This window comes from Chanodichthys erythropterus, chromosome 16 (assembly GCF_024489055.1).
Source record: "Chanodichthys erythropterus isolate Z2021 chromosome 16, ASM2448905v1, whole genome shotgun sequence".
Lineage (NCBI taxonomy): Eukaryota > Metazoa > Chordata > Actinopteri > Cypriniformes > Xenocyprididae > Chanodichthys > Chanodichthys erythropterus.
This window is the reverse complement of record NC_090236.1, coordinates 15,877,405-15,893,320: the sequence shown is the minus strand read 5'-3', so window position 1 is coordinate 15,893,320 and position 15,916 is coordinate 15,877,405. Positions and strand designations below refer to the sequence as shown.

The 15,916-nt window shown below is 36.7% G+C and overlaps 1 protein-coding gene across 7 annotated transcripts in view; it reads right to left on the bottom strand.

Moving 5' to 3' along the window:
• The window catches only part of tnk2b (tyrosine kinase, non-receptor, 2b), a 156,277-nt gene that overhangs the window by 66,321 nt on the left and 74,040 nt on the right, over positions 1-15,916 (bottom strand). The window contains exon 1 of one of the 7 annotated variants that reach the window (XM_067361952.1): positions 12,633-12,975. The exons of the other annotated variants lie outside the window; for them this stretch is intronic. Within the exon in view, the coding sequence (XP_067218053.1) occupies positions 12,633-12,686 (54 nt within the window). The 5' untranslated portion in view covers positions 12,687-12,975. Of the gene's footprint in view, positions 1-12,632; positions 12,976-15,916 lie in introns of those variants that run through there. 7 annotated transcript variants of the gene reach the window in all.

The following is a 15,916-nucleotide window of genomic DNA, read 5'->3' as shown; positions in this document are numbered from 1 at the left end:
CTCATTCAAACTCATCTATCTATCTATCTATCAAACTAAATCTATCTATCTATCTATCTATCTATCTATCTATCTATCAAACTCTATCTATCTATCTATCTATCTATCTATCTATATATCTATCTATCTATCTATCTATCTATCTATCTCATTAAAACTCATCAATCAATCTATCTATCTATCTATCTATCTATCTATCTATCTATCTATCTAACTCATTCAAACTCATCTATCTATCGATCTATCTATCTATCTATCAAACTAAATCTATCTATCTATCTATCTATCTATCTATCTATCTATCTATCTATCTATCTATCTATCTATCTATCTATCTTCAAATCAGAACATCGTACAGACATGGGGATTGGTTTATATTGTCAAACAGCCTTTGGAGTATCATCATTGGTAGCTGCCAAGCCACTCCCTAGCAACCAAACAGAGTACCCTAGCAACCGTTTTGCAAGATCTATATCTCTGCATCAGAACATCGTACAGACATGGGGGTTGGTTTATATTGTCAAGCAGCCTTTGGAGTATCATCATTGGTAGCCGCCAAGTCACTCCCTAGCAACCAAACAGAGTACCCTAGCAACCGTTTTGCAAGATCTATATCTCTGCATCAGAACATCGTACAGACATGGGGGTTGGTTTATATTGTCAAGCAGCCTTTGGAGTATCATCATTGGTAGCCGCCAAGCCACTCCCTAGCAACCAAACAGTACCCTAGCAACCGTTTTGCAAGATATATATCTCTGCATCAGAACATCATACAGACATGAGGGTTGGTTTATATTGTCAAGCAGCCTTTGGAGTATCATCATTGGTAGCTGCCAAGCCACTCCCTAGCAACCAAACAGAGTACCTAGCAACCATTATGCAAATTCTATATCTCTGCATCAGAACATCGTAGAGACATGGGGGTTGGTTTATATTGTCAAGCAGCCTTTGGAGTATCATCATTGGTAGCTGCCAAGCCACTCCCTAGCAACCAAACAGAGTACCCTAGCAACCGTTTTGCAAGATCTATATCTCTGCATCAGAACATCGTACAGACATGGGGGTTGGTTTATATTGTCAAGCAGCCTTTGGAGTATCATCATTGGTAGCCGACAAGCCACTCCCTAGCAACCAAACAAAGTACCCTAGCAACCGTTTTGCAAGATCTATATCTCTGCATCAGAACATCGTACAGACATGGGGGTTGTTTTATATTGTCAAGCAGCCTTTGGAGTAGCATCACTGGTAGCTGCCAAGCCAGTGCCTAGCAACCAAACAGTACCCTAGCAACCGTTTTGCAATATCTATATCTCTGCATCAGAACATTGTAAAGACATGGGGGTTGGTTTATATTGTCAAGCAGCCTTTGGAGTATCATCATTGGTAGCTGCCGAGCCACTCCCTAGCAACCAAACAGTACCCTAGCAACCGTTTTGCAAGATCTATATCTCTGCATCAGAACATCGTACAGACATGGGGGTTGGTTTATATTGTCAAGCAGCCTTTGGAGTATCATCATTGGTAGCTGCCAAGCCACTCCCTAGCAACCAAACAGTACCCTAGCAACCGTTTTGCAAGATCTATATCTCTGCATCAGAACATCGTACAGACATGGGGGTTGGTTTATATTGTCAAGTAGCCTTTGGAGTATCATCATTGGTAGCTGCCGAGCCACTCCCTAGCAACCAAACAGTACCCTAGCAACCGTTTTGCAAGATCTATATCTCTGCATCAGAACATCATAAAGACATGGGGGTTGGTTTATATTGTCAAGCAGCCTTTGGAGTATCATCATTGGTAGCTGCTGAGCCACTCCCTAGCAACCAAACAGAGTACCCTAGCAACCGTTTTGCAAGATCTATATCTCTGCATCAAAACATCGTAGAGACATGGGGTTTGGTTTATATTGTCAAGCAGTCTTCGGAGTATTATCATTGGTAGCTGCCAAGCCACTCCCTAGCAACCAAACTGTACCCTAGCAACCGTTTTGCAAGATTTATATCTCTGCATCAAAACATCGTAGAGACATGGGGTTTGGTTTATATTGTCAAGCAATCTTTGGAGTATTATCATTGGTAGCTGCCATGCCACTCCCTAGCAACCAAACAGTACCCTAGCAACCGTTTTGTAAGATCTATATCTCTGCATCAGAACATTGTAGAGACATGGCGGTTGGCTCTTTTGACTCATGCTAGCAATCTCTACTTCCAACAGGCTACACATGCTAGCAGTGAATAGCTACATGCTAATATCTATTAGCTAAGTGCTAAAGTAGGCTAAGAACATGCTAATAACTCTATAAAACTCCATAGTAACCATCTGTGACAACTATCTATCTATCTATCTATCTATCTATCTATCTATCTATCTATCTAAACTACTAAACTTAAACTTTCAAACTTCAAAGTTTCAAACTTCAAACTGAAAACTTCAAACTGAAAACTTCAAACTGAAAACTTCAAACTGAAAACTTCAAACTGAAAACTTTTAAAACTATTTAAAACTTTCTGGACTGGCTTTTTCAAGCCAACTTAAAGTTTGTCTTCAAACTTTATCTAGTTATTATTATTCTTCTTAGACTAAATTTCTAAATGCATCTCCTCCTAGACTGTTCAAGCTACAACCACCAAACTCGGACCAGACCTTCAGACTATTCTGACTTAGTGTGCTATATCTTTTCAGACTGATCAGACTTACGGTTTTCCTAAAAAAGCTGATCAAAACTTGGAAAAATCCCATTGACTTTCATTGACGGAATGTTCAAATGAGCCAAGACTATTCAAACTCCAACTGTCAAAATTCAAATTTTGACAGTTGGAGAGGCTCATCAGACTCCATTAGCTGCCATTCTATGTACTATTTCTAATCCATTGAGACTCATTCAAACTTCCATTCTATCTAATATGTCTTATCTATCTATCTATCTATCTATCTATCTATCTATCTATCAAACTAAATCTATCTATCTATCTATCAAACTAAATCTATCTATCTATCTATCAAACTAAATCTATCTATCTATTTCTCTTTCTAATCTATCTATCTATCAAACTAAATCTATCTATCTATCTATTTCTTTTTCTAATCTATATCAAACTAAATCTATCTATTTCTCTTTCTAATCTATCTATCAAACTAAATCTAGCTATTTCTCTATCTATCTATCACTTCTCATCTATCAATCTATCTGTCTTCTCATCTATCACTTCTCATCTATCTCTCTTCTCATCTATCACTTCTCATCTATCTCTCTATCTATCATCTATCTATCAACTCATTCAAATTCATAAACTCTATCTATCTATCTATGATCAACTCTCATAGCAACCACCCAAAACAACCTAGCAACCACCCAAAACAACCTAGCAACCACCCAGAACACCATGGCAACTGCATAGCAACCACACAAATCACCCTGGCATCATCCTAGCAACCAGCCTGGATACAATAGCAACCGCATAGCAACACCATGGCAACCACCCCGAGTACCCTAGCAACCGCATAGCAACACCCTAGCAACCACCCCGAGTACCCTAGCAACCGCATAGCAACACCCTAGCAACCACCCCGAGTACCCTAGCAACCGCATAGCAACACCCTAGCAACCACCCCGAGTACCCTAGCAACCGCATAGCAACACCATAGCAACCACCCCGAGTACCCTAGCAACTGCATAGCAACACCCTAGCAACCACCCCGAGTACCCTAGCAACCGCATAGCAACACCTTAGCATCCACCCCGAGTACCATAGCAACCGCATAGCAACACCCTAGCAACCACCCCGAGTATCCTAGCAACCGCATAGCAACACCTTAACAACCACCCGAGTACCCTAGCAACCGCATAGCAACACCCTAGCAACCACCCCGAGTACCCTAGCAACCGCATAGCAACACCTTAGCAACCACCCCGAGTACCCTAGCAACTGCATAGCAACACCATAGCAACCAAACAGAGTGCCCTAGCAACCAATTTGCAAAATCTATATCTCTGCATCAGAACATCGTACAGACATGGGGGTTGGTTTATATTGTCAAGCAGCCTTTGGAGTATCATCACTGGTAGCTGCCAAGTCACTCCCTAGCAACCAAACAGTACCCTAGTAACCATTTTGCAAAATCTGTATCTCTGCATCAGAACATCTTCCAGACATGGGGGTTGGTTTATATTGTCAAGCAGCCTTTGGAGTATCATCACTGGTAGCTGCCAAGCCACTCCCTAGCAACCAAACAGAGTACCCTAGCAACCGTTTTGCAAAATCTATATCTCTGCATCAGTACATCGTAGAGACATGGCGGTTGGCTCTTTTGACTCATGCTAGCAATCTGGACTTCAACATGCTAGCAGTGAATAGCTACATGCTAATAGTGATTAGCTAAGTGCTAAAGTGGGCTAAGAACATGCTAATAACTCTATAAAAACTCCATAGTATCCATCTGTGACAATTACCAATCTATCTATCTATCTATCTATCTATCTATCTATCTATCTATCTAATAAAACTTAAACTTTCAAACTTCAAACTTTTAAAACTTCTTCAAACTTTCTGGCTATGCTTTTTCAAGCCAACTTAAAGTTTGTCCTCAAACTTTTTTATCTAGTTTTAACATTACTGTTGAAGGGACTCCAGAGTATGAACTCTGCTCCAGAATTCAGATGAAAAAGCCATAATCTTCTCTAATGTCAAGCATGTTCATCTGGAAATATCATGCAGACAGAAAAAAAAAAAAGAAAAAAAAAAAACATTGAACACAGCTAAAAAGACACATGCTTCTGTTTACATGCTTCAATTCAGCTTTGTGATACTGAATATGCAGTTCAATTCTCCAGCACATAGCTTTAGAGATGTGAAAAAAATATCCATAAAAGTTCTCATAACTTCCATGCAGTATTTCATAGAGAAACAACATTCTGAACATTCTGCAATAAATGTAGAGCATGACTTGATTTTATTCACTGGAATTTCATTGGATCAAAAAAATTGGATACAGCAGAATGCAAAAATAATTACAATTACTCCTTTTAATGGCAAGATTAATACTTTAACAATTTCTATGAGTTGTCCTCACAGACAAACTCACCAATTCCCCTGTAATGTAGTCTCCTTCACACAGAATCCTTCACATATTTTCCTTCTTAAAGCTGCAGTCTGTAACTTTTTTTGGTTAAAAATGATCCAAAATCAATTTTTGAGCAAGTACATAACCAGCCAGTGTTCAAAACCATCTCGATTCACAACGGTAAGTTTGTAATAATGTTTTATAATAAGAGCGACATTGTGGATTCTGCGGGAAATTTGAGCATGCAGCAGTTTCTCTGTGTCATTACGTCACGTCCGAAAGGAGGGAGTCCAGGCTAAAGGGTTTTATCACGTGAGGATGCAGCTGATAGCGGATCATTTATAGCCTGTTCTCACAGCAGCTGAAATCATTAAACTTATAATTTTGATGGTGGATTGTAATCCAGAAAGGTCTAAATGACAATCATCAGTGACAACTGAAGATTCACTCGTAGTCAAAAAGCAAAAGACTTGGACTGTGGAGTGGCTACAGAAATTTAAATCTACAGGTAACTCTAATACACACTAAATACACAGTCACTCAATGCTGATGTTGTTAACATTAACAATTTGAGAGCAAAGTATAACAGTAATAATAATTGGCACGGTTTGACGTGATCCGAGCTAAGCCATCATTAGATTTAATCATCATTGGCAGCACAATTTATTGTAGGCCTAATGCCTTTTTCCTCAGTTGGTCAGAACAAAAGTGGCAGAAATGTTACTTGTTCAGATGATATTCTCCAGTGAAAATTCTTATATTGGTCATACTTTCAAGACGTAGAATCTGTGATTCTGAAGTACAGTATTCACACTGGTGCGGTGACTGACAGCAAACATTAGATTCATCCGCGCTGAGAGCTGTGCCGAGGCACAACGCACGTACAGATAACTGTTCCGCATTTGAATGCAATTGCAGGTTTCAAACAAGAGATGGCGACAAAGAGGAAAAATAAAAATAAAAAATAAATAAATAAAATAAATAGCAGACTGCAGCTTTAAATATCTCCAGAAAAGTTGTTTAGCTAACTCTTCTAGCATCGCAAGATTCTGTTCATTCACACTGCCAGAGCTTTCTCATCTTCCGTGCTTTTATTCACACACATCCTGGACAGTCTCGTAAAAACAAAGTGTCCTGCTTTTTCTTTATTGTTTTGTCCTCCCGTAAACAACTGCACTGCTTACAGTAGGGCTGTGCAGGAATTGATACAACTAAAAATATATAAAATATAAAATTATTTAAGTTCTCAAAATATAGTAGACACTCAAAAACAACTTTTGAGTTGACTACAGTACATTATTGTTTATAGCAGAGCCTACTGTAACGCGGGAGTTAGGGAGTTACTATTTTCACAATATATTGTGTCCCATGTATCATGATGTGATATCATCATGAAGCCCTTCAGCATCGTGAAGCCCTTGCCAATACACAGCCCTAGCTTATAGTACCACTAATGTATTTGGTTGCTTTATTTAATAATCTGCACAGATGGTGAGCAGTTCCCTAGTCTCATTCGCAGTTATAGTTATTATTTTATAGTTATAGGGATTGCACTGTTTGATGCTGGGATTAATCCCAGTGAAGGTATTTGGGTCTGATTCGGCATAAGAGTTCTGAAATTTGTCCTGCATTCACACAGAAAGTGCTCTGGCAATTTGATGGAAATTTTACAGAATCAAAGCTAAGAGGTGAAAGACAAAAACAGGAAATGGGGTGAAAAATATAGGATGATAACTGAAGGAGAAATAGCCAAAGACAAAACAGTCTAAAGACAAAAAACAAAACAAAACAAAAAACTGATGACAGATGTGAAGTCAGTTTAGTTTCCGCAGGACTGAAACATCATCTGCGTCTCTCAAGGGGTGGATGAGGTCATAGAGAAACAGAGACAGAGAAACAGTGTTAACACACACACACACACACAAAAAAAAAAAACTGGAGTTAGAAATATCATTATGTAATTCTAAACTTTATTTATTATAAAAGACAGAGTGTAATTTAAGTGTTTGTATATAAATAAGTTAATTTTAACCTTCAATCTTACAGTAATGTAGTACCACCTGACACCCATGTGTAGTTTAGAGCATTAGTTGAGAGATTTTTCTCCTCTAGAAAATTTGCCATGTACTGTATCGGATATACTACATCCAAAATAATCACTATCGAATCACAAGCATGTGAATAGAAATCGAATGAAATCGTGAAAATTGTGTCAATACCTAGCCCTATCATTTAATTCTACCCCACCTTAAAATAACATTAAAACCATGTATTTCTAACAAAATGCAAAATGTTGTAAATACATGAAATCCAATCTTTTGTGGTCAAAACTGACGGCATCCATACAAGCAGCATGCAAATATGTTGCATGCCAAGTATGCTCTCTTAGCAAACCGCGCTACATTACTGCCATTCTAAACAATCCACCTTTGTAAAAGTGGGGATTTAGCACTTACTACCATGATGAACAAATAGCCTATAAACACAGGCTGTGAGGTTGATTTAAGACTCAAACTCTCTTCAATACAAAAACCCTGTGAGTTCTTGTTTTTAATGTTGATAATATATTATACAAGCAAGAATGCAATTTTTCCCCAAATATCCACACGATTGTAAATGTGACATTGATTTTATATAACAGTTCAATAAAAAAGGGTAATATTAAGTGATGAACATTTTAAATGGAGTACTGACTGGAGTAGTCAGTGTTGTTTGCTCAATTTTGCAACGAAATAATAGTTCCAACGAAAGCCACAGAAGAACAGCAACACGCAGTGGTGTTTCCTGAATGAATCTGCGGATCTGAATGAATCATAAAAGTAAATGATTCAATGACCCATTCATAAATGCAGCCTCTTGCTTTGTTACTGAATAAATTAATGACTCAACTCACTAAGACAGTAACTTACTGCCACCTACTGGTGGTTTTAGTTTAATGTTCAAATGTATCACTTAATTTTTACAATCATTACATATTTCTATATTGAACTTTTTTATTAAAAAAAAAAAAAAAAAAAAAACACTGGAAAATCAATTTAAGGGGCAACTATTGTTTAGGGCTGCCCTTGACTAAAGATTATTCTAGTCGACCAGTAGTCGTTCATTTAAGCCATTAGTTGACTAAACAGGCATTTATATTATAAAGCCGTAAATCATAATAATGAGTCTTAATCTACTATATAGCCTAATCAGTGCTCAAACGCACACATTAAGCTTGCCTCAGCGCACCGGCAAACGTAACGATTATCTTGAAACAACAGCAAGGAGACTGTCTAAACATTTCAATAATTTATTGATAATGTTTTCTGCGTTTTCGGCTGCAGAGATTAAGTCAACGATGCAGACCCGTCATCTCCACACTAGTGGACGCGCATATATGCACGTTTCTTTATTTTATCTTTATTTATATTTATATATTAATATTTAATATTTATTTTCCCATTTGAATTGGCTTGTTTAAAAGTAGACATTCCAAGCTTTATATAGATATATTTCTCATGTTTGTGAGGCAAGTATACGATGAGTTTCGGTTCATGTTTGTTCACTGAGACCGAGAGCAGAAAACACATCCTGATTGTTTTCATTGTTTTACTTACATGCATACATACGTACATGCATACCTGCATACCTCGGCCTAATGGCTTAAATGAACGACTACTGGTCGACTAGAAAAATCTTTAGTCGAGGGCAGATCCACACACACACAGTTGTAGTCAGAATTATTGGCACCCTTGGTAAATATGATCAAAGATGACTATAAAAATAAATCTACATTTTTTTTTTTTTTTTTGCTAATTTTATGAATTTATGTTTCTCTCCAAAACAACTATTGGCATCCCTAGAAATTCTTATGAGTAAAATATCTCTGAAGTATATTCCCATTCATATTTACATTTTTTTTTTTTAGCACACCAGGGTGATCATGAACATGAAATTGTCCAGCCATGACTTCCTGTTCCACAGGAGTATAAACATGAGGAAACACAAAGGCCAAATTCCGTTAATCATTCATCACAATGAGTAAAACCAAAGAATATAATTCTGATGTGCAGCAAAAGACTGTTGAACTTCATAAAATAGAAAGTGGCTGTAAGAAAATAACCAAAGAATTGAAAATTCCCATTTCCACTATCAGGGCAATACTTAAGTTCCAATAAACAAAAGACGTTACAAATCTGCCTGGAAGAGGATGTGTGTCTAAATCGTCCTAATGCGCGGTAAGGAAGAAACTTTGAGTGGCCAAAAACTCTCCAAGGATCCAAGGAGAATTGCAGAGATTAGTTGAGTCTTCAGTCTCAGAAAGCCAAAAAAAAAAAAAAATAAATAAATAAATATGATCAATCAGCATCCCCACAAGTTGTTTAGGAGGGTTTCAAGAAAAATCTTCTGCTCTCACCCAGAAACAATCTCCAACATATTCAGTTGTCAGACAAGACTGGAACTTCAAAGAGGACCAGCTTCTACGGTCAGATAAAACTTAAAAAAAAATAAATAAATAAAAAAAAAAAAGCTTTTTGGCAGCAAACCCACCAGATGGGTTTGGTGCACACATAGATAAAAAGTACCCCATGCCCACAGTTAAATATACTGCTGGATCTTTAATGTTGTGGGCTTATTTTTTTTTGCTGGAGGTCCTGGACATCTTGTTCAGATACATGGTATCATGGATTCTATCAAATACCAACAGATAAAAAAATAAAAAGTCAAAACCTGACCGCTTCTGCTAGAAATCCAATAACGGGCAGTGGTTGGATATTCCATCAGGACAATGATCCAAAACAAATATCAAAACCAACACAAAACATGTGTCACTGAGCACAAAATGAAGCTTCTGCCATGGCCATCCCAGTCCCCTGACCTGAACCCTAAAGAAAATGAGTGGAGTGAACTGAAGAGAAGCAGCACCAACATGGAGCTGGGAATCTGAAGGATCTGTAGAGATTTTGCATGAAGGAATGGTCTATGATCTCTTGTCAGGTGTTCTCCAAACTCATCAAGCATTATATGTGAAGACTCAGAGCTGTTATCTTGGCAAAAGGAGGTTGCAAAAAGTATTGAATAAAAGGGTGCCAATAATTGTGGCCAACGTGTTTTGGAGAAAAACATTTATTTCACAATGTGATTTTCCCCCCACTTTCAATTCTTTTCCTTTAATGAAAGGTTAGATTTTTGCTAATTCTATGAATTAAAGATCAAAAAGATAAACAAGGAAGATTTATTTTTACAGTCATCTATGATCATATTCATCAAGGGTACCAATAATTCTGACCACAACTATGTATATATGCATGTATAGGGCTGGGTATCGTTCAAAATTTTTCGATAACGAGATGAAACCGATACCTTGACTTCGATACCGATTCCTGAACGATACCTTTTTCGATACCAATTTTATGAAAACTGTTTGTACATTACCTCAAAAAATCTTTGGTTTTATATTTTAAGTTTGTTAGCTTTTTTTTTTTTTTTTTTAACACACTCAAAGACTCATCTCCTGAGCCACTGCACACATGAATAAAAAAGCACAAATGAACAAAATTAACAATTTGGTGCAAATAGCATTTTAATAAAGTTCAGTTTTCAATGCAAAATTCAGTATGTGAGGCACACTGAAGATCTTTTTAATTACTCAGCAATTGTTTTTGTTTTTGTTGCTCTTCTTCAAATATATAGAACATTTTGTACATTTTAATGATAAATTCATCATTTTGGTGCACTTTGAGAGTTCAAAATAAACAGCTCCAACCCATATTCATTGTGCAACTTTAACAAAGACAAAGTCAACCGTCTGATGATATTCTCTGATTTATCAGATTATCTGCATCTGATCGTCACATTACAATTATTAAAATTCTCAGTGTTAAGCATGATGATATGGTCACTCATCACACTGAAGTAGGCTGCTTATAAATTAACATTTATTTAAAATTAAAGTTCTTATTTGGCTTAATTTAATTTCCTTAGCCTAAAAACAGGCTTTACTCCCTTAAAACTTAAATTGTCTTAGTTGTGTCTTACCGTGAAATGAGAGTTCCGTGTCTTTACTAAAATCAACACATTAATGATTAGTCCGCCCGCAATTAATTGGAATGTTATTTTTTTTATTACTTGGCCCAACCCGCGGATTACCCGTGGTATGGCAGTATCAGGAGGATGCTGATACCCCTTTTCCACCAGAATTGTTCTCATTCTGGAGCCAGAGCCTGTCACAAACCGATCGCGTGTTTCCATAGACTTGAACGAACACTGATGTAACGCTGCTCTGTGTTGTACCTAACTTGTCTAAAAACATTGCGCATCCCACTGTTGCTGCAGGCAGTGCGACACTTCAGTTTTCTGTTCACAGTATCTGTACTGAACCGTCCTTTTCAAAGATAAACTGAAACCGCTGATTCACTCGCTCTCTTGTGTGCATAGTTTATATATTTAGATATAAATAACGTAGTGCAATGTTATAACTTGCTCAATGAGACAACGAAAGCATTTCCCCGCCCCCTCTCCCCGGCTCCGTTCTGAGGTAACGAAATTTGGTACCGAATGACAAGACACTTTTTTTTCGGTCGATACCTAAAAAGCAATGAGTTCGGTACCCAGCCCTATTTAAATATTTAAATAATATTTAAATAATATATTTAAATAATATATATATATATATTATATATATATATATATATATATATATATATTATATTATATATATATAATATATATTATATTATATATATATAATATATATTATATTATATATATATATATATATATATTATATATATATTTATATATATTATATTATATTTATATATATTATATTATATTATATATATATATATATTATATTATATATATATTATATTATATATATATTATATTATATATATATTATATTATATTATATTATATAATATTATATTATATAATATTATATTATATATATATATATATATATATATATATATATATATATATATATATATATATATATATATATATATATATATATATATATATATATATATATATATATATATATATATATATATATATATATATATATATATATATATATAATAAAACACACACACAGTTTATATACACATATATACACACACACCCACCCACCATGGCAAGCGTAGTTGAGCAAACAATGCCATGTAAACACACAGATGCTGTTATTCAGACTAACAAATGACAACAGTAGAACACAGTCTTGTTCATTTCACATGCTCATTGACGAAATACCTGTTTATGCGAGACAGGGAAAGGAAAATGTAGGGCACCCACAACCACACTAATCAGAGTACCACACATCACATCACATTTCATCCACATGTGGGTTACTGTAACATCTTACAGACACACTGACACACTTACCAGAAGTGTGAGTGCCTACTTAGTGGTTAGTCAGTGTTTATCCACCTTTGTGCATGCAATTCTTACTGTACAGATAATAAGCTGAATTAAGCTAAAATGTGTAAGGGACATTAACACAAATTAAAATACTAATAATAAATATTCAACAAATAAATAACAGCAGCAAAACTGTTATCAGTTATCTGGATAGTCTGTAATACCTCGTCCTCATCGCAATCGCTGAACAGACGCTGGTATCCTGCCAAATCCCCCATGTTAAGGTCAAACGAAGAGTCCAGCTGCTTTTCTTGTCCGCAATCCAGTTCAAATTGACATGGATGTGGCCTGATCCTCTCCACACAGGTGACACCACTGATTTTTGCTCCTCATAATAGGCTGCTGCTCCTGGTTCCCTGATATCTGGTCAGTGTGTATTTGTTTGATGTCACACTACCAGTTAGAGGAGTCAGTCCATCACATCCATAAGCATTTCCCAATTCTATTGTGTACAAAGCAGATCGCACATTCTCTCTCACTGAGCTGTTTTTCAATTGAGCTCCTTCATCTGAAACGCTCCATCCCTCCCTCTTTTCCTTTCCCAAACAGCTGTGTGCAATGAGTTTTTTTTGATGGAGTCCTGATGGCTCGGCTGATGCCATGGGTTAATCCCTTGTTATTGTTGTCATGTTTTCTCCTCCAATTTCTCCCTCCTTTTCTTTCCCCTCCTTCTTTAAGCCCTGGCTGCCGGTCTCCACTGCTGCAGTGAGTGGTCGCCCCCGACAACAGTGGCTACCTCATCAAGTGCACTCACCAGTGAGCAGTGGGCTTAAGGCTCTCATCCAATCAGAACGCACACAGGCACTGCTTGATGAAGAGGCTTTAATCCAGCAGTCGAGTGTGTTTGAGAGAGAGAGAGAGAGAGAGAGCGAGAGAGAGTAATAGACGGCAAGGGAGAGACAAAAATCAGGGCCATCTGGGAGCCCATAGTCCATGCATTTAGATGGATGAATGAATAGGGAGGTGAAGGGTAGTCCGTTTGCTTCCTCCTGTCTCCTAATCTCTCCACACTCTCTCTGAGCAGGCTTAATGTGTGGCCAATCTGCTGTTTTTCAGCCCACCCAACCAGCGGTCTTCGCTCATCTGACCCTGTGAGGCAAAGTCTTAACTAGGATACCAAAACAGCTGCTGTGTCAGCTTACAGCACTCCTTATTACTGCAGATTTCCCTAGAACATCTGGAGACTGGAGTTAGCATAATGTACATCCAGGTAAGTATTTTCTTTCTAGGGCATTTCGACTAGGTACCCTGTGTGATGTTTTCCTCATTACAGAATTGTCAGTGGCACATGAACCCTGCAGTCTCAGTGCTGTAAGCTATGAGAGAAACATTTTCCACTGAGGTGTGAAAAATACGGTACACTCTGTTCCTCTGACAGCCATCACGGACAAACCAAGCCACCTCTCCATTTCTCTCTCAGCCATCAAGAAGATTTCATATGTAAATACTTGGATTTTGCCTTCCCAAGGAAAGCTCATTTGAAACCACCCCAACTATCTGCTCAACAATTGGCCAACAGGATGCCAGTAAGTGCTCTTAAAATGGCACTCCTTCCCACGATTCTTCAGTGCAGTTCTTTTTCGATCCATCTCAGGGGTATAAAACAGTTGTTCGCTAAGGGAAGGCTGAGACTGTTTGCTGGCCTTTGACTACCCTGCCCATTATTGGTCCTATCTACATGCTTAACTACATGAAATACTAAAACAGTGTTGCTTTGGGTAGTAAGTAGGAATGCATGATTTACATCATACAAATCATGCAAAATACTCAAAGTACTCATACTCATTAAAATGCTCCGATACCATCAAAGGATACCACGCAGCATGTACAGTACAGTGCTTGTGACAAAGAAACAGATAGGAGAATAGATATATCACAGAAGGATGTCTACGAAGTAAATTTATCAAATTAATAGAATGTTAAACAGATTAACTATTTATGACTATATAGCTGCTGTGTGCGAGCTGATAAGCAAAACGCAGAGTGGATTGAGCACACAGCGGCACAGATGCGTGAGCTTGGGGAGCGCACATCCATTTTTCACAGACATCGTTGGAAAGTTTGTAGTTCGGTTGGATATAGCAATAGCATAGAAAGAAAAATGAGCATATTACTAATTTTAACGGACTGTAAAGAGAGAGAGTGTTCCTTTCTGTTGCATGCTCTTGATTGCTGATCTTGAATTAAAACTAGCTAAATCGTATGTGCAAGTAAAAATATGAACAGTTACATGATTTATGTATAACGTTACAGGAAGGCGGTAGTGTTATTACATGAGGTTTTCAAGACAATATCTGTGCGCAAACATCTGAAGTGCGCAAATTTTTCAATTTGTTTACATTCAAAAAAAATGATTTTTGGATATTATTCACTTCATGTAAACAATTTATTTTGATTTAACAATTGTATCATGGTTTCTGGTTCAAATGTGATTGCTTCATGTTAAATTGAATTGAAACTGTTACTCTTTGACTTGACGATGTTTTCATTTTGAAATAACATGAAATAACACAAAATAGGGAGACTTTTAATATTCTTTTATGTTGGTATTTAAAAGTTTCTTTTATGTTAGTGTTTGGGTGGTTATCATTGTGGTAAAGTGTGGAGCTTGTGATTGGGTTGAGGACCTGCTAACAAAAATTCAAATTGCTTTAATTATAAAGTCACCACTATGGTAATGGTCAGGGTAAAACCAGTATCACTTTTGGAATGCCAACACCAAATATTGTACGTGTAAAGAAAAGTTATACTTGGTTTATGTAAGTCACGGGACTAAACAGGAAGCATTATTTGAATGTCAATTTAAATTAAATTTAATCAAATTAAACTAAAACCATTCATTCAAATTAAATGAACACCATTGATTCTAGTTACGGTTGATTCTATTTGGTTTTACTTGATTCGATCACGTGGAACCACTGTCCATGATTGAATCATGTTCAGCCAAAGAGCTATTTTTGGAGATGTGAACTTTATCACATGGTTATGGTTATTACTGTCAATCAAATTTAATCATGAATTTAAATATGGTTGTCAATACAGAAACTTTGCAATGTGTAGTTAGCAGTATGAATATATAGGGGTGAATTCAGGTTTATTAGGACACTTTCCCAGTCATCTCAATAGGGTGAATTCATGTTGATTGGGATACATTTTGCTCTTATATACAGAAAGTGAGCAAAGAATTATCTGTATTGACTAGACTTTTATTTAACTATTTAGTGTTATATATTTAAATAAAAAATATTTGTACAACAAAACTCGTGTATCTTTAACTACACATGCATTCATGTAAACATCTTGTCAGCAAGTCTAATTTACTAACCGCTAATGGAGTCAGCGAGTAATTAATTATAATAACTAATTAAATGCAGATTTTTGGCATTTTTTAATTCATCAGCATTGGCCGATTAATAGGCAGGCGTGATTGCCATTACACCGGCATACA